At 44.8% G+C, this 18,831-nt stretch overlaps 1 protein-coding gene across 9 annotated transcripts in view; it reads right to left on the minus strand.

Annotated features, from left to right (window-relative positions):
- Positions 1-18,831, minus strand: part of LOC117083390 (kalirin-like) — a 141,280-nt gene that overhangs the window by 45,926 nt on the left and 76,523 nt on the right. For 3 of the 9 annotated variants that reach the window (XM_033210982.1, XM_033210977.1, XM_033210976.1), the window contains 7 exons: positions 17,715-17,765; positions 16,783-16,860; positions 12,554-12,739; positions 12,004-12,175; positions 7,355-7,593; positions 4,834-5,087; positions 1,134-1,257 (listed from right to left, as the gene is read on the minus strand). In XM_033210982.1, the coding sequence (XP_033066873.1) occupies positions 1,134-1,257; positions 4,834-5,087; positions 7,355-7,593; positions 12,004-12,175; positions 12,554-12,739; positions 16,783-16,860; positions 17,715-17,765 (1,104 nt within the window). Of the gene's footprint in view, positions 1-1,133; positions 1,258-4,011; positions 5,088-7,354; positions 7,594-12,003; positions 12,176-12,553; positions 12,740-16,782; positions 16,861-17,714; positions 17,766-18,831 lie in introns of those variants that run through there. The other 6 variants (XM_033210984.1, XM_033210981.1, XM_033210979.1 and 3 more) reach the window with 3 other exon arrangements.

Consider the following 18,831-nt stretch of genomic DNA (forward strand, 5'->3'; position numbering starts at 1 on the left):
AGGGGGAAGAAAGAGAACACAGTTAGAACACAAGTAGCTTTTGCTAGAGAGAGAGGAGAACTTCAGAGAAGCATGGGCGATGGGATCTCGGGCAGAGAAAAAACCAGGTGTTTTTAAAGTGGGGGTGAGAATCACCACGGTCAGCAGCATGCTCTTTTCAGGGAGAGGAGGCTGGGGTTGTGTATAACTGCTTATCTCATGGGAAATAGCAATGGAAACAAAATGAAGCATGAGTGTTGTCAAATTTAAACTGTTGTCTTCTGTGAGGCTGGACTTCCCAGATGAGAGTGAAGGAGAGCACACAATTTCTTTTCCCCAAGAAGGAAGTTAGACTGGGTTTTAGTTGTTCTTACTTTGCTAAGGAAGGGAAACAAAGTTCCAGGTAGATGTTCACACATTATAGCACAATTAGTGCTATAATAATCAGTGTCTAGTTTCCATTGTCCAGAGGCAGATCTTTCCAGAGGGTTCAATTTAAAGAAAGCAGATGAAATTGTTTCAAGACAGGGGTAAATAAGAGTCTGCCAGGCTTAGAATTCATGAGTTCAAAGCAGTAGATGGATTATTATAAAGAAATAATTTGAACTTCACCAATGTGCCCCGCTACTGTGTCCATGCATAGGGAAAGGCAAGTAAAATGGCCTGAAGTTGATGTTGTCTGAACTCTGGGGAAAAGAAATGAAACTTTACTAAGGATACAGTGGCCCTTAAATTCCAAACCTCAGCCTTCACAGGACTGGGGGTTTGGAAGGCATCCCTAACTGCTGAAACCTGTGTGTATTCTCAAACGTAGGATACCAAATGGCAGCTTTGAGAAATTTAATATGAATCAAGCATCTCGCATTTTTAAGAGAATAGTGCTGCAGATAATTTTGCTATAAAACATCTGCACAGTATAAAGAGAAAGGTATAAAAGAAAAAAAAAAGGTACTTACTTGAATTGAAGTTGCCAGGAGAAATAAAAGATAAAAAATAAATTGATCTTGCATGCAAAATCCTGCTAAACTACTTCCCCTCTGGTCCCCATACTGGGAAAAAAAAAAAATAACCCAATCACCCAATTGGCTTGTGAGAATGCTGCAGGGTGGGAGTGGATGACAGGTGGGGACGCAGCTCCGGAATACCTTACTCACTTTAACAGAGACTTTGTTGCCCAGAATATCCTTGGGTTTACGAGACCCTGTGGCTTCATTTTTACCCGTGTTCTCCACTTCCGCCCGCTTTCTCATGCGTAGAGTATGCCATGAACATGACTTCCTGTTGTACCAAAAAATGCACCAATCAAAATGGCAGGTCAGGGACAGTGAGGTGGAGGGCGGGCTCACCACCCTTGGGTGAGTCAGCAGGTGAGGTGCTCCATCAAGCCCGGGCTTCAGAGGCCCCAAACCTGCACACCAGCTCCAATGGTGGCTGGCAGCTGACCTCACCTCCAACTGGAAGTGAGCGAGGATGAACTCTGACCTCCCCTGGTAGATGTGCAAGGTTGACTGCAGCATTTGAAGAAAATATGAATCCTAGGTGACTGAACTCTAACAGGGGAGTTTGTATACCATACCCATGATGCCTCACAGGACCGAAGAATTCCTCTTGTGAAAGGCATGGTGGATGGGTGAGAAAGGGGGTGAGGAGTAGAATAGGAAAGACAAGGGAAGTATATTCTAGAATGTATATGCTACTGACACTTTCCCAGGACCAGACAGAAAGACCCAAAAGGATGATGTTGAGAGTTCTACCTCATGATTTGTATTTGGGCAAGGCCACTCCCAAATAATGTTGATCAGACAGGATTTTCTGGGGCAGGCATTTGCTTAATAAACAGTGGAGCACCACTCATTTATCTGGATATTTTAGGGCAAAGAGTTTCTCGGTCTCTATTCTCCATATCACTCAGTGTTTGTGAATACATGGCTTTGTCAGCCTCTAGAGGTCCTAGAGCTTCCCTGTTAGGACAAGACCTAATGTGTACTCCCAGGGAGGTGAGAGCAGCAATGGCTTTTCAATAGGCCTTTCATCCTAACTTCTTTCTTCCCACAAAGGGTCCTGGGAGCAACTTCTTCACAGACCTATGAAGACAAGCTCAGAGTCGAGCCCTTACATTCCGTAAATATCAGATCTCAAAGACAGAGATACCAAAAGCCAAGTCACAAACAGTGTCAGTGACCCTGAGCAGGCATCATCAGTTTCAGTGAGGTCACAGAGCTTGAAAGAAGTTCTAATTGTTGTCTGGAATAAGTGAGACGTGGCTTCCCTTCAGTATCTCCTTGTCAAAGGGGGGCCTATGCAGACAGGGCTCCATGAGATGAGCCTCCATTATAGGAGAGAGGCAGAGGAGATTTAGGAAGAAGGAAGCTGCTGCAAAATACATAGCATCTCCTCCAAAACACTCCACATACATCAGGATTTTAAGGGTACGTTGAGGAAGGTGCTCCAAAAATATGTATCCCCTAACACACAGGTTCGACCTTCTGAGCAGGAAAAAGCAATTGCAGTAATATCCTTGAATCTTGAGGGAAAGTGGGCTCCTTCAAAAACCCAGACCTTCTCTTGTATCTCCTAACTAGTCAGGCTCTCTACTGTCCCCTGCATACCAGCACCTTGCTCCAACCGTTGAATCTGAGTGAGAACCAGCCAAGCAATCTTAGATGGCATCAGCCTGTTAACTTCAGACTTTGCTAACTTTACTCCCAAATCCATGTCCTGGCTCCTTCTGAGAACAACTCGAGTCAGGGAGATCCCTGCTGAAAGGACTCCCAGGGCAGGCAGCACATTGTGTACGTGCGTGTCCACGTAGGGGTGTGTTTCTACATTTATTAAACTCTGGGTTATTTAAAATGCTTGGTGAAAAACTAGAAATATGAGCAATAACATCTCGTGTTTGGAAGGAAGACTCAGAGTAGTATAAATGGCAGGACAGGCTTGGTTTCATATTCTTCTTCCCAGAAGAAGTCGTCATCATGGTTTGGGGAGCTTCCATCTCTTGGTTGCAAGCCCGGGGACTGATGTGGACACAGGGTTTCAGTGACGTTTATCCTGTAGGCATCACAACCAATTCTGACCCTTGTGGTTATGGCAGGCCTTGGGGAGGGTGTGCTGAGTGTCCTCCACTGGTAAATACTGACAACCTCTTTCAGTCCACTGCTCCCCTCCACACACACCCCCAACCCTCGTGCAAGAGCGACTGACAAGAAATCAAAACGACCCATATGTATTTCAATCTGCTCTCTTTTGCTCGGTCTGACATCCTTTTACATTCCCTCCCACGGAAGGTATGGATAAGTGGCCAACAGAACCAAAGGTAGGGAGGAAGAAGTGTTTAGTACCTGGATATTTAGAGGATAAATCATTAAGAGTTAGCTCTGCAAGTCCCCTGATTAATAAAAACTTCAGTGCTTCGAGGACCTTTATCCCAAGGCTTCCTAAAAGGCACCCAAAACAAATGCACTTAGGATAAAATGCATGGGGGCTATGGTGCCTTACAGGCCACTGTGGATTTTTGGTTGAGCCTGTGGTTACCTAGTGAGGCCAGGGGAATGTCAGTAGCTGCTATCCCCTGTCCTAGAGAGAGGGCCAAAGCAGTACAGTGCTGCTGGTGCCACTGCTCAGATAGCTCGTGGGAGCCCCCTGCGCCATGGTCTTCCATGGATCACTACACAGCATGGAAAGCAGCGGGGAATGCCAGCCAAACACTGCCTTCTACTCTGGTCATTAATGGACATCAGCACTTTAGGGCTGCCCAGTTGCAGGGAACCAGTCGGACAGCATCGAATTTGTACCTTCCCTCCCCTCAGAGGTTAGGGAAAATCAACAGGGGCTGTTTAGGAGGGAAGGCCAGGGTCAGAACTTTAGCAACAAAAGTACTTTTTGTGTAGGAAAAAAAAATGCCAATGCATTCACCCAAAACCTAAAATATAGAAAAGGAAAAAAACAAGAAAAGGAAAAGAAGAATTGTTTGCACATTTGAAAGTCCAAGAATAGTGAAATGGGGGGAAAAAGGGTCAACTAGTCTTTAACTTCATTAAAACATGCTCATGGTGAAAATTTATTTTACATATTTAAAATAGTACATTTAAACTGATTAGTTACATGACAGGTACAACGATGAGCATTGTGACGCCATCATATTGCACAACCTGACTTCATCCGTATGGGTTTCTTTAAATAGTGCAAAATACTTTATACAGGAATGTGTTCGGAAGGGTCTTTGCAACCAAAATAAGGAAAAGAAGTATCTTACAAAGCACTATGAACATATATTCAAGTGATGGGGTCGAAGGGAATTTTTAAAAAGTTACAATCTGTACAGAGGAATTGCCACAGACAACCAAAAAGTTCCCTCCCTCCTGGGAGAAGCAGCGGGCCTCTGACCTTTACAGGTCTGGCATTTGTGCCAAGGTAATTTTTTGGTGTCAATCAAAAAAAAAAAAAATATATATATATATATCCGTTACTTAATACAATATAAATAGAAGTCCAGTCCAGTGAGTCCTGTGGTGGGTCAAATGTGGCAACAGAAAGCACACCTTTTGTCAACTAGGGTTTCAGTAGGGTTCTTTTCTTAATGAGTAGGGGGGAAAAAGAGGAAAAAATGAACAGAAAATTACAAAAAAAGGAAAGAAAAAACACCGCCACCACCAACAAAAAAACTGGACCACTCCAGCCTGGATGCCCCATGCTGCGTGTGGTGGCAGTACTCAAACACTGGTTCCGTGGCACTGTTGAGAATAAGCAGCAGTAATTCCCTACCGTGTGTTTGCATTTTTGTGTTCTTTTGTTTGTTTCTGAATATTTTTAATCCTCATACTCCTCTCCCAGGGAAGCCAACGAGGCACTTACTTGATGCTCCCGTCACTATTTTCTGCTGCTGTGGCTTTGGTGAGGGGCGCCAGGATGCTGCCCGGGACCCAGCCCTCGGCGGCGGGGGAGTGGTCGCTGGCAGGCTGGTACACCAGACACATGTTCTGCTGGTTGACGGCGAGGACCTGGACCACCTCACCTTGGCTCACACAGATTTCATTCTCCTTCAGTGCATAGTAATCTTTGATCACGGCCATGGACGAGGTCCCATTGCAGCCTCCCAGGTCGTTCTGCTGGGAGATAAGTGTAAGAGGGGCACAAATACAAGGACGCTAGTTCACGTCGGCTTGCTCGGCACCCTACCCAATGGTTCAAGGCCAAATCTCCCACTAGCAGGGTAGGCAGCGGGCAGCATTTGCTCTTGAGTAATGACATAATATTAATAAGGTGCTCTGAAAGTATATTTTTTAATAGCAATGTTTCAACAATATTATCATCCAGGGTGAATAGGCTCCAGCCCACATAAAGGTACAAGCACACCTTCGACCTGGAAGCCCCTTCCTAGCATACAGCCTTCCTGCCAGCATTCTCTTACAAGTGAAAGGAAGAACCTGGCAGTGGCATAAGGATATGTAAGCACCTGGGCAGAGTGAGGTCAGCATAAGGGTCATGTCAGGGGTCACAATTCTTCAGTGGTAAGAACATGGATTGTTTGATATTAAATTTTTCTCTTTTTGAAAATGCATTGGCTTTACTCTATATTCTGACCCTCTTATCTCTGCCCAATTCAAAGGCAAGGCCATGACCTACCCTTACCCAACTTCCTGCAGGCACCAGGTACCCTCCCCTACTCATTAATACAAGAGATGCTGCCTATGACCTTTTTATGTGAGTCTGTATCAGGGCAGCTGCATCTAGACAGATTTGTAACTTTCCAAGGAGGTCTGGCTGCCTCATAGAGCATGGTTAAGAGTCAGAAAGTCTTCAGTATATACATATTCTGTATATACACACATACATATTCTGTATGTATATACATACAGGATATACATACAAATTCTTCAATATATACATTTTTTTTTTTTGTTTGGCTGTTTTTGAGACAGGGTCTTGCTATGTCACCTAGGCTAGAGTGCAGTGGCAGAGTCATAGCTCACTGTAGCCTCGACTTCCCAGGCTCAAGCGATTCTCCTGCCTTAGTCACTGGGACAACAGGTGCACGCTACCGCGTCTGGCTAATTTTTTTTTTTAAAGTTTTATTAGAGACGAGTTCTTGCTATGTTGCCCAGGCTGGTCTTGAGCTCTCAAATTCAAGCCATCCCCCTGCCCTGGCCTCCCAAAGTGCTGGGATTACAGGCATGAGCCAGCGCATCTGGCCCGATATGTTTGACAAAATGCCAAAGTGACTTCAACTTACTCCCAAAGGCAGGATTGTTTTTTAAGGTGGGAAATCATTTCCAGGTGATATGATGGAACAAATTGGTCTAGTTACTCCTGGACATTAATTATTTTTTAACATAACCAATATAAACTAATAATTTTGGGGAGAAATAAAACTATAAAATTGGAACATGTAGATAAAAAAATGTAAGTGTTCCTATTCATAGAGCCACTGAGTTCTAAAGAAAACTGAGGCCTAATGAGGTTAACTAACTTGCTAATGTTCTAAAGCAAGTGAGTTGCAGAATTGGGAATAGAAACCAGGTTTGCCTGGTTCCTAATCTAGCACTTTTCCCATTTCTCTCCTGTTCTACCTACCTTGTAGGGGCGAAATAGCTGTGTAGACTAAATCTATGCTTGAGTCTTTGACTCGCCTCATGGTGATGTTTGAATTGTGGATTATCTATGACAAACATTCAATCCAAGTTAGACTTCTCCCATTCTCACACTGATGATTGACTTCCCTTCCACATCAGCCGATGGATGGTGAAGCACGGTGAACTTCTTTCAGTAGGTGCTCAAGGCAGATCATCATTAGAAAGGGTGATCTTTTTTTAAGATGTCAAACACTACAGCAGTGACTTTTAGATGAAGATGATCCACACTGCAACTATTCTATTTAGCAAAAATCATCCATTTTTATGATTGCTAGAGGAAACTGGTATAACTCACCCAATTTATAGGGAAAGAAAAACAAAATTGAGACTAGACTATACTTAGTGGGCTCTTCCTGCTAAAATAATCAGCAAACATTCAATGATGCCACTTCCCGGCTGGGTGCAGTGGTTCACGCCTATAATCCCAGCACTGTGGGAGGCTGAAGTGGCCATATCGCTTGAGGCCAGGAATTTGAGACCAGCCTGGCCAACATGGTGAAACCCCATCTGTACTAAAAATACAAAAATTAGCTGGGTGTGGTGGGGCACCTGTAGTCCCAGCTACTCGGGAGGCTGAGACAGGAGAATTCACTTGAACCTGGGAGGCAGAGGTTGCAGTGAGCTGAGATCACGCCACTGCACTCCAGACTGGGTGACAGACCGAGACTCTGTCTCTTCCTAAAGTAACCCCTGAGGCTGTGCCCTCGTAGTGACAAGGGTGGGAGTAATGAGTTGTCACTTACCTTGCTGGCTTCGAACTTGTCCCCAGACTGGTGGTATTCAAACCCTGGACTGCCATTGGAGGTAGATATCTTCAGGGGAGGCAGAGGTGGGTTATAGCTGGAGCCCTTTGGGGGCTTCTCTGAGCCCACAGGAACAGAGGAGTAGGGCCTGGGGCTGGCTTGGGGAAGCCTGGCAGGTTGAGACCTCATCACAGCTGTGCTCCTTTCTTTCCGCTGATACTCAATGGGCGATTGCAGTGCTGTGGGGTAAGAGCAGGTGGTTACTCTAAGCGTTGGGAATCCCACAAGGATTTGGAGGCCTCTTAGGCCCAAGGCTTTGTGTTAGGCATCCTGTGGATAAGTGAGAAAAACACTACCCTTGATTTTAAGGCAATGTGAGAACTAAGACATCTACCTAAATAATGAAAATACAAAAAACAAAATGGTGCCATATGTGAGGTGCCAAGGGTTGTGCAAAGAGAGAGAAGGCTCTGTAATACGTGTGGTGGTGGTGGTGACAAAGAGCTTTGGAAGAGAACTGTGGCCAGACTCTGCCACTTAGGCTGGAGGAAGGAAGCAAGTGTGACATGTTGGTGAGGGGAACAGGAAGTAGTCAGAATGCCTAGGGCCTTGGGTCTCCCTGGAGGAAGAGGAAACGAGAAAGGTCTGTGAGGTGGGACATGCGATGGTATGAAAAGTCTAGAAAGTGAGGCCAGTGAACCTGGACCAAATTTTGAAGGTCATGAAAAGTAACTGGATGGAATGAACTTTAAAGCTTTAAATTCAGATTCTATCATCAGAGAGCCACATTAACCTTGCAGTGGTTAGGAGGAAGGACTGGAGACAGAAGGCTTCTTGTCTAATTCAGAAGCCATGGAATGGTAAAAACGAGAGGCAGAAGGTCTAAGAGAGCGGGACCAGGGGATGTGGAATAGATGCGGCTGTGGTGAGGTCGGGAGAGATGAGACTGTGACAGCCTAGGTGGGAAAGCAATGCAAGAATCGAGGATGGCTCGGGTTTGGAGACTTGGAGGATGGCAGTCAGTGGAACTCAGAAGACAGGAGAACAAGCTGATGTGAAGGGGAAGACTGGAGCGTTGTTTTATTGAGTTTAAGGTAACAAGGTTGTAAGGTCTGAGAACTACAGAGGGAGAGCCAGGCAAATGCCATACAGGTTCAATTCTTTAAGAATGACTTCAAGGGTTGACTGATTATGTCATTTTTATCAGTTTGCACTGTAACAACTATTTAAGTGGGTGAACACCTGGGGCCCAGAGAACTTATCAATTATAAGGATGTTGCTACTGTGATAGGTACATACCTCAACAGGACTCAACATAGGGCCACACTTCCTTTCTATCTGAGGTCTCAGAAGGAAAGATTGGCTCTGAGATACCTGCACACATCTCTGTAAGTAGAAGCCTGGCCCTGGTCCATCATCACATCCTTGTCTCTTGTATGTGTCAAAGTAATAACGGGCCCACCAGAGCACTGCCTCTCTCACTGAGAAGCGTTTTGTGGGCATTAAGTATTTAGGAGATGATAACCTACTTCAGTAACACAGTCAGCCCACTGTATCTGCGGGCTCCACAACCATGGATCCAACCAACTGCGGGTTGAAAATATATGGGAAAGGCCAGGCACAGTGGTCCACGCCTATAATCCCAGCACTTTGGGAGGCCAAAGCGGGTGGATCACTTGAAACCTTGTCTCTACTAAAAATACAAAAATTAGCCAGGCGTGGTGGCATACGCCTGTAATCCCAGCTTCTCGGGAGGCTGAGGCACGAGAATCGCTTGAACCCAGGAGGTGGAGATTTGCAGTGAACCAAGTTCTTGCCAGTGCACTCCAGCCTGGGTGACGGAGTGAGACTCTGTCTCAAAAAAAAAAAAAAAATTTATATATATATGTGGGGGAAAAAGATAGAAAAAAGATGGTTGTAGTCTGTACTGAACATGTACAGAGTTTTTTTTCTTTTCATTCTGTAAACAATATAGTATAACAATTATTTACACATCATATACATTATATTAGGTATTATAAACAATCTAAAGACGATTTGAAGTATATAGGATGATGTACATAGGTCATATGCAAACACTATGCCATTTTATGTAAGGGACTTGAGCATCCACAGACTCTGGTATCCTCGGGAGGTCTTGGAACCAATTCCCTGTGGATACCAAGGGCTGACTGTATCTCCATGATTCATTAGGCGAAAGGTCTCTTGGAACCAAGTAAAGGTCTGAATCATTGACTATGCCTAAATAAATACAGTTCCAAGTTCTAAGTACATAGCAGAGTTATAAAGTAGGCCTTATCAAACTGATTTTATGAATCAATTCCCATCATATGGAATTGTGATATTACCTGGTTATTTACAATAATTGTGCTAAAACATTTGAAAATAGTATGCCTTCTTAAATAAGCTAAATGGACAGCCTGTATTCTTTCACCAACCTCCATTGGCATAACTTAATTCTCAGAATCAAGAAAACTGCATCCCTACAGAGTTTGTTTTTGACTGATCGATACAGTGTCTTATGTCTGATCCTGTTTCTTTCTTCACTTTGGTTGCTAGGGAGATCATAATTAAATAAATGAGTGCTTTAACACTAGCACCTATACTGCAGTTCTGTGGTTCACAACCTTAATTTGAAGTTCTGTAGCTGTGGATTCAAGTACTGTTTCTATCGCTCACTGTTTCTGTGACCTTGGACAAGGTCTGAGTCTCCTTTTCCTCACTTGAAAAAAAGTAGGACGAGAGTACTTACCTCTCCATGTTGACGTGGGGATTAAATGTGAAAACCCATGTAAAATGCTTAGCATAGTGCCTGACACAGAGCAAGATTTCAATATACAGGAGCCATTATTGTTATGTCAGTAACTTCTTGTTTCAACTTACTGTTATACCTTATTTTTCTTTTGTCCCAAATTGATGAATTTTTAAAAATTCCTAATTTCCACTTAGAATCTATCGGAAACTCCTAATTAATAGAATGCAATTTAAATGGACATATTTTATATATGCACACATTTTTGCATAAAATTATTTTATCAACAAAAGTGTTCATTTGAAGTCATATATTCAGAAATCATAAGCCATACACAACTTTCATGACCATCCCTCAGGGCTGGGCTGGTGTTCAATTTTAGATATTTTAGAGTGAAAAGAATCCTAGAGATCACTTAGTCTAGTTGTTTTGCACCAAATTTTTTTTACAGTGGAGGGCCAGGAGCCTGGACCAAAAATACTTTCTGTAAGTGCAAAATTGCTTTGAAGTCTCATGTTCTATCTTAAAAAGTCATGGCATTCTGTTACATGATCTCCTTCTATTTGTCTTTAAAACACTGTGCTAAATCCCTTATAATATAGGGAAACTGATATTATAGGGAGGATGCCAGGTTTCCTGCTTCCAGGAAGACTGGCTCATCACGGAGCATGCCAGCATGGGCAGAGTATATCTACCTGAACTCTCTTTTTCACAAAACCAGTCACAAGGTCCAGAGAAATGTCATGATCTGCTCAAGGGCCTCAACTCGTATGTCACCTTTTATCTTTCCCTTCAGCATTTAGTTCCATTCTAGACACCCAGAACATGCTGTATCTGGATCATTTGAGAGTCCAGATCCTAGTACTGGCATGAAAATGTGACACACCCAAGGGTGGGCCTGTACGTGTGCACATGTGTGTACTTTTGTGTGCACTCAAGTGAGCACATATGGCCATGTAGTATAGATCTCAGGACAGGCAGGAAGAGGTGGTATACCCAAAGGTGGTTTTGTGTGTGTGTGTGTGTGTGTGTGTATGTGTGTCTATCCAGGCATATGTGCTTGCTGAGCCTTCAGGTTTACTTCATTACTAGTTACATTTTGCATTCAACTACAAGCTCTGTTTCTGCTTGGTTAGACGTCAGAGCTAACCAAGTCAGCAGAGATCAGCCACTAGTTTAAAATCGCACACCCCTTTCCCATGCCAAACTCAGTGTGAAGAAAACCCCAGCAGAGGAAAAAATAAAGAAATATATACAAAGTGGCAACTCTACTTCACTCCAGTTCACACCCCCGACGAGGGAGCTCCTGCAAGGGCCATAGAGAGCTCCACCCTCTGCGTAACCACCAATTTTCTTCTAGGAAGTTTTAGGGTATTACAGAAATTTAAAGTTAGCAATCATCTCTCATTTAAAAGGGGTAAGGCTGGCTAGCAACGTGGCTTATTTAGGCTCTCACACTGTTGGGAGCAGAGGAGGGATTTGAACTGATTGGCCAAACTCTCATTTGTCTCTAGTTAACACTAGAGAAGCTATGAAAAGTAGAAAAACACATGTCATTTCTAGCCGGCCCTGGCCCCTTAGACACAGAGGATATGCCTACCTCAGGCTTTTGCCCAAATTAGTACCAGGCGGTAGTGATGGCAACAAGACATATACCCTGTGTCCCATAAGCGAAATCTCTTCTATCAGAATGATGGAGCTTCTTTTTCATACCCTATCTGTTCTTCTTATGGATTCAGATTCAGAAAAATTCAAAAGTGTTTCTGAAAACTACAAAGTTGGAGTTCCATAAACTGTGATCTGGGTTCATAACTCACCATGAACCCAGACCCAAGGAAGCTCAGAAGTTGTGGAGTCCCCTGACATGGCCCTGCAAGAAACCAAGCCCAGCACCCACCATTCAAAAAGTCTCGCTGTGTTTCTAAGACTTGATTGATGTCCTGCACCCAGGCCTGCTGGATGTCAGCGTTGGCAGCTTGCAGAATGACCCTCTCAGAAGTCTCTCGGTTCATGAGTGCAAACTTGCAGGGATCATTGTCCACATTCTCCTCCAGGACCAAGTAATTCATCTGGAAGAAAACAAGTTGATCCTTTTTATATTTAAGAGATTTTTAAAAAATCAGCAACATATTACTGTTCCTTAAAGTCTCTATTTCACGACAAGCTTCCAAATTTTGCCCTGGATCTAGCAGGACAGTACTTAGGTTTTTGTCTCTGGGTGAGTGACATGGTCCCAGGGAACCTGCAGGATCATGCTGGAGACTGGCTCAGCCTGTCACCTCAGCTTCACAGATAATCTCTGTCGTTCAACCTCCATGACCGAAGGTTATTAGGCTGAAAGATCTTCATGGTTCTGGATGTCACAACTCCAGTGCCTTGTCTTAGGGAAGCAGCTCCCAAGAACTGGGCTCTTCCTTGCCCCTTCATATCACCATTGGGATCCTCACCTTGATACTCCTTTTGAACATGTAGCCAGGGGTGAGGGATCCCTTCCTGAGCAGTTCACTGAAGATGACAATCTGCTCGAAGAGGAACACGCGCCTCTCTTTGGTCCGGGACTGCATGCCTGCATCCAGCTCAATCACATAGAATGTGTCCTGCTGTAGCAGCTTCCCCTGAGCAGTCAGGGTGCCCTGAAGGAAAGAGGGGCCGGGGTGAAGTGAATGAAAAATGGGGAGATGGCCACTGCCTTCTGGGTCCACAGAACCTCCCCATCTGGGGATATGGACAACAGATCTGACATCAAAATCCTCAGGGCTCTAGGAAGAGACTGAATTGGGACCCACCCACTCATCCAGGGGCTGACCTTGGCCACTTTCCTGCTCACACAAGGGCCCTGGAGGGAAAGGGACAGCAAGCTGTGAAACCCCTGAGAAACAGCTCCAGGCAAATGCCAGAAGGCAGGAAGGTAATATTATTAGCAGAAAAGTCATAATCCTGGTCCTTCTTGTTTTTTATTGAAAGGACAATGGAAAGTAGGTGACACTTGGAGCTACAAGTGGCCTTTCCATCCTCAGAGCTCTGAACTGTGCCTGCCTGGTTCCTTTGCAGTATGGGCCAAGGACCAAGGGCATTCTCATGGCCACCAACCTTGAACTCACTTGTAGACAAGGGAAGTGCTAAAGGCAGGACCACAAATATTCAGATAAGTCACTCCCCTCTCTTCTTCAATTATTTTAGGATGGGGAAATTCTGCAATCTTAGTTTCTAGTTATAGGCCAACAGGTAAAGTTGGGGGTACTGTAGATAGGTCTCCACATTTTATAAGCTGGTAGATACTTTTCTGGGTTCTGTGATTCTTCTAAAAATGACTCCAGGGTGGGTGTGGTGGCTCATGCCTGTAATCCCAGAACTTTGGGAGGCCAAGGCAGGTGGATTACCTGAGGTCAGGAGTTCGAGACCAGCCTGCTCAACATGGCAAAACCCCATCTCTACTAAAAATATAAAAATTAGCTGGGTGTGGTGGTGTGTGCCTGTAGTCCCAGCTATGGGGAGGCTGAGGCACAAAGATCACTTGAACCTGGGAGGCAGAGCTTGTGGTGAGCCGAAATTGCACCACTTCACTCCAACCTGGGCAACAGAGCGAGATTCTGTACCAAAATAAATATACATATAAATTAATTTTTGAAAAATTAATAAAATAAAAAAAAAAATAAAAATGATTCTAGCTACTAGGCCACCTGACACCTAACTGAGGAGGCAGAACCTTTCTGGTTTGTCAGTTTCTAATGAGATTTTCTTTTCTTTTTTTTTTTTTGAGACGGGGTTTCACTGTGTCGCCCAGGCTGGAGTGCAGTGGTGCGATCTCGGCTCACTGCAAGCTCCGCCTCCCGGGTTCCCGCCATTCTCCCGCCTCAGCCTCCGAGTAGCTGGGACTACAGGCGCCCACCACCACGCCCGGCTAGTTTTTTGTATTTTTAGTAGAGACAAGGTTTCACCATGTTAGCCAGGAGGGTCTCGATCTCCTCACCTCGTGATCCGCCCGTCTCGGCCTCCCAAAGTGCTGGGATTACAGGCTTGAGCCACTGTGCCCGGCCTCTAATGAGATTTTCAGAGACATCTTCACAGCTTCAAAGGGAATATGGCCCAACCCAGAAAGTCTTCCCAGACTCTGTCAGAGCACCTTGCATTTCTATTGCTTTGCAACAAGAAGACCCTGACATCAGAGAGAGCAATCTGAGGGCCTCCTCTGAAATGCAGGTACTCTGTCTCAGGCGACAACTCTGCCCTTCGGCGCAAATGTGGCCATTCCCTTCATGTGATGCCTTATTCCAAACACTACCCAGCAGAGGGGTTATTTTTCTTTTGTGTTCCTGAGAGGTGCCTGCCCTCTGCTTGGATCATGGCTCCTTACTGCCAATGTCAGCAGCCAAACAGGCTTATCTCTACCCTGGTCCAGAGTTAATATTAAGCCAGTGACCAGCTAGCCAGGAAAGCTCTGTTAATATTACATAAGAACCTATCATGGCTTATAGCTCGGCCAGCATCAAAGGGAAAGCCAGAGGATTTGAAAGTGGGGGGGAGTTTAAAAGAGGAGGCTCTAACTTCTCTCAAGCTCAAAGCCATGGGCTGAGAAAATAGACACATGCTCAGTGCCGTTCCCAGTTAGCTGAAGGAATGCCAAAAGCAGGTTCTGGTGGCTTGACAAAAACAGGAGAGAGCAGTGCTTAACTTAAAAGCTTGATTCCGTGCTTGTGTGTGCCCTTACATGGACACACACACACGCACATGCACATGTACAACATAGCTCCTGTGAAGTTTAACTTGGGGCAGACAGCACAATCAGACGCCACTCCTCCTGCCAGTGGTCACTTCCTCCAGAGACCCAGAGAAGCACAGTTAGTCTCCTGTTCAGAAACAAGGGGTCTTCAAGGTTGAAGAGCAAAAGGGATCTCTTGGTTTGTTCAGTATAGCCTCAGCCCTGATGTAATGCCAAGGGAAAAAGTATAAAACTCCACCCAGTATGAATGAAGAAAAATGGTTAAGAACTCAGTGTGTATCTGCCGAGTAACCCTGCTTATACTAATGCCTCCGGCCTGCTTTGGAAGATCAAGAGCTTATGAAAAACGCACAGCAAAGAAAACCATCCACATAGTTCCTGTCACAGCAAAGCATGAAAACCAGACAGGGACACATGGGATGGGCTGGAAGGGCAAGCAGGAGAAGAGAATTTGGCTCAAGAATGTCATGAATCCAATGCATGAACCCAAACTTAAATACACTATCCCCTAAATTACTCATACAGTGGTATGAGTATGAGTCAACTATATATCTGTCTTGTATCTATTCCATTCCAGTGTAGCCAGAAAAAAAACAAGCCATTTATTTCTTAGTTATCTTAAATTCTAGGAATCCCTTTGCCCCAAAAAAGGAATAATGAAAGCTTAGGTTTCGGACCGCTGGGAAATAGAAGATACACATCTTTCTCTAAAGGCATCAACAACTACTAGGTACCAATCAATAACTGTGTCAGTTCCAATTTTATCATATTAATCTTAAAAACATATTATGTGTGGCTAATTTATTAGGCTTGGATATACATTAATAACAGTCAGTTATTCAGTTTAAATTAGAAAGTCAATTTGCTCTTCAAAGGTCCACTGTTATGGGCTGAATTGTGTTTTCTCCCCTTCCATGCCCCTCATCAATTCCTATGTTGAAGTCCTAGCCCCTAAAGTGCCAGAAGGTCAGCATGTTACCTTAGTGGGAAATGGGGTCTTTACAGAGGCAATCAAGTTAAAGTGAAGAGTCATGCAAGTGAGCCCTAATAGAATATGATTGATGTGCTTATTAAAAAAAAAAAAAAAAGGAAACAGTTGGGAGCGGTGGCTCATGCCTGTAATCCCAGCACTTTGGAAGGCCGAGGCAGGGGATCACCTGAGGTCAGTTCAAGACCAGCCTGACCAATATGGAGAAACCCTGTCTCTACTAAAAACACAAAAAAGTAGGCAGGTGTGGTGGCGCATGCCTGTAATCCCGGCTACTTGGGAAGCTGAGGCAGGAGAATCGCTTGAACCCGGAAGGCAGAGGTTGTGTCGCCATTGCACTCCAGCCTGGGCAACAAGAGCAAAACTCTATCTCAAAAAAAAAAAAAAGAACTCTGGGTCTTTCCAATCTCCTTGGAATTTTGACTTTGGTTTGGCCAAATGCTCTGTAACTTCTTATGACCTCCCTACTGCTGGACTTCCTAAAGAGATGCAACTTCCAGGACTGTGAACCAGAGGGGCCCAGGCATGAAGGCATAGTGGTGAGTGAATGAAGAAGGCAGAGGCAGGACACAGGGCTTCGGACGGAGGAAGCCGCCACAGCTTGGACTCCTACTGTCCTGGAGAGAGTGGGCTTAGACGCATTCTTTTTTTTTTTTTTTTTGAGACGGACTGTCGCTCTGTTGCCCAGGCTGGAGTACAGTGGCTGGATCTCAGCTCACTGCAAGCTCCGCCTCCCGGGTTTACGCCATTCTCCTGCCTCAGCCTCCAGAGTAGCTGGGACTACAGGCGCCCACCACCTCGCCCGGCTAGTTTTTTGTATTTTTAGTAGAGACGGGGTTTCACTGTGTTAGCCAGGATGGTCTCGATCTCCTGACCTCGTGATCTGCCCGTCTCGGCCTCCCAAAGTGCTGGGATTACAGGCTTGAGCCACCGCGCCCGGCCGCTTAGACGCATTCTTAAAGACTCACCTCGAAGCCCTGCAGACGTCCTAGATTCATCATGTCATTGCAACGTTTGGGAACAAGGCACATTAACTCCACTGCTTTCTGTGGGAAAGAACAATCGTCACTCAGAAGGGGGAAGCTCTTGGTAATTCAGTGCTGGAAAACAGGGACTTCATCTCTGGTGGCTCCTTTATTCTAGGAAGGGACGCTGGTTCCTGCTGTCCACTCAGAGAGTATGGGGCTTTCTGTTCCAGAGAGGGGGTGTTGGTCCTCAGCACAGGGGCTCCATGTCAGTCACTGAGCATATGTTGGGGGAATATTACTCAGCTCCTCCTTTCCCTACCTTCCTGTTTTTGTTCAAGTCCCTTGCCTTCTCAGATTTTTCTTTCTTCTCTCTGTTGCTTCCTGGCTGCCCAGGCAACAGCTTAGCCTGGCTTGTGAGCCACTAGAGGTCTTAAACTAAAATAATCTGTCAGAGTGGTCTGTAACCTCTCTGGCTTAAAATAAACCCATGGTAACATTGTCTCAAAGGACTTCACTTGGAAGTAGTCTACAGGGTTTGGATAGGGAGGTGAAAATGGAATACTTTATATGTTTGACTCAAATAATACTTGCCTTCACGAATAAAATTGCATACTGAGGCTTTTGTGCAACTTACATCTAATCTCTGAAGGATATTAAGGGGCTACCCTTTCCTACTATGTGTCACCAGGAACCTAAAGAACAGTGGGGCTAAGCTGTAGTCCACCCCAGGACAGATGTTATCGAGCTCTAGGAAACACTGTGTTAACACTTGCCATTCCTCAAGCAGGTACAAAGCTGTTTGCAAGAGCCTCTTACTGTCTGAGAGGGGTGCACCTGGATCCATGGTCTTCCTGAGACAATCTTTTCCCCTCTAGAGAGAGATAACCAATATGGCCCCTAAGAACAGCAAGCATTACAAGCAGAAAACTCACCTCGATATCTGAGCACTCCAAACCAGCCTTCTCACTGTATCTCAGGAAGTCCTAACAAGTAGGGGAAGCAGGGGAGTGTGGGAAGGGGTAAAATTAGTAAAACAGCGGGGAAACAACTTATCATAAAAATACAATAACACCCTGGAGACTTTCCTTCCAAGCAGAGGTGCAATGGTTTCGAGTAGCTGAGAAATGAAATTATGAGTCATGTAAGATGTAATAACAGAGAGAACTCCCAGAATATTCAAAATTTCTTTTTCGTTTTTCTTTTCTTTTCTTACTTTCTTTTTTCTTTTTTTTTGAGACAGAGTCTCACTCTTTTGCCCAGGCTGGAGCACAGTGGTGCGATTTCAGCTCACTGTAACCTCTGCCTCCCAGGTTCAAGCAATTCTCCTGCCTCAGCTTCTTGAGTAGCTGGGATTACAGGCGAGTGCCACTACACCCAGCTAATTTTTGTATTTTGGGTAGAGACGGGTTTTTGCCATGTTGGTCAGGTTGGTCTCGAACTCTGACATCAGGTGATCCACCTGCCTTGGTCTCCCTAAGTGCTGGCATTACAGATGTGAGCAACTGCACCCAGCCTCAAAATTTCAAAGCTATTGGAGAAGGAAGAGTGAGAGGGAGGGAAGACGGAAGGAAAGGGGGATTATGACAAGAAAGGAGAGAAAGGAAAGTTACGTCTCTCTTTCCTATTTAGCCTCCGAGTTCCATAAGATGAATCAAGTTAATCCATTGTTTAAAATATAATTAGGCTGGGCACAGTGGCTCATGCCTGTAATCTCAACACTTTGGGAGGCCGAGGTGGGAGGATTGCTTGAGGCCAGGAGTTGGAGACCAGCCTGGGCAACACAGTGAGACCCTGTCTCTATGAAAAAATAAAAAATTAGCCAGGCATGATGGCATGCACCTGTTGTCCTAGCTACTTGCAAGGCTGAGAAGGGAGGATCGCTTGAGCTCAGGCATTTGAGGCTGCAGTGAGCTATGACGGTGCCACCGCACTGCAGCCTGGGTGACAGAGTGAGACCCTGCCTCAAATATAAATAAATATATATAATATTTGATATATATTGATTATATATAAAATCAAATTTAAGGTATTACTAATCTAAGGTTCCTA

Source organism: Trachypithecus francoisi, unplaced genomic scaffold (assembly GCF_009764315.1).
Source record: "Trachypithecus francoisi isolate TF-2019V2 unplaced genomic scaffold, Tfra_2.0 Lachesis_group0, whole genome shotgun sequence".
Taxonomy (NCBI): Eukaryota; Metazoa; Chordata; class Mammalia; order Primates; family Cercopithecidae; genus Trachypithecus; species Trachypithecus francoisi.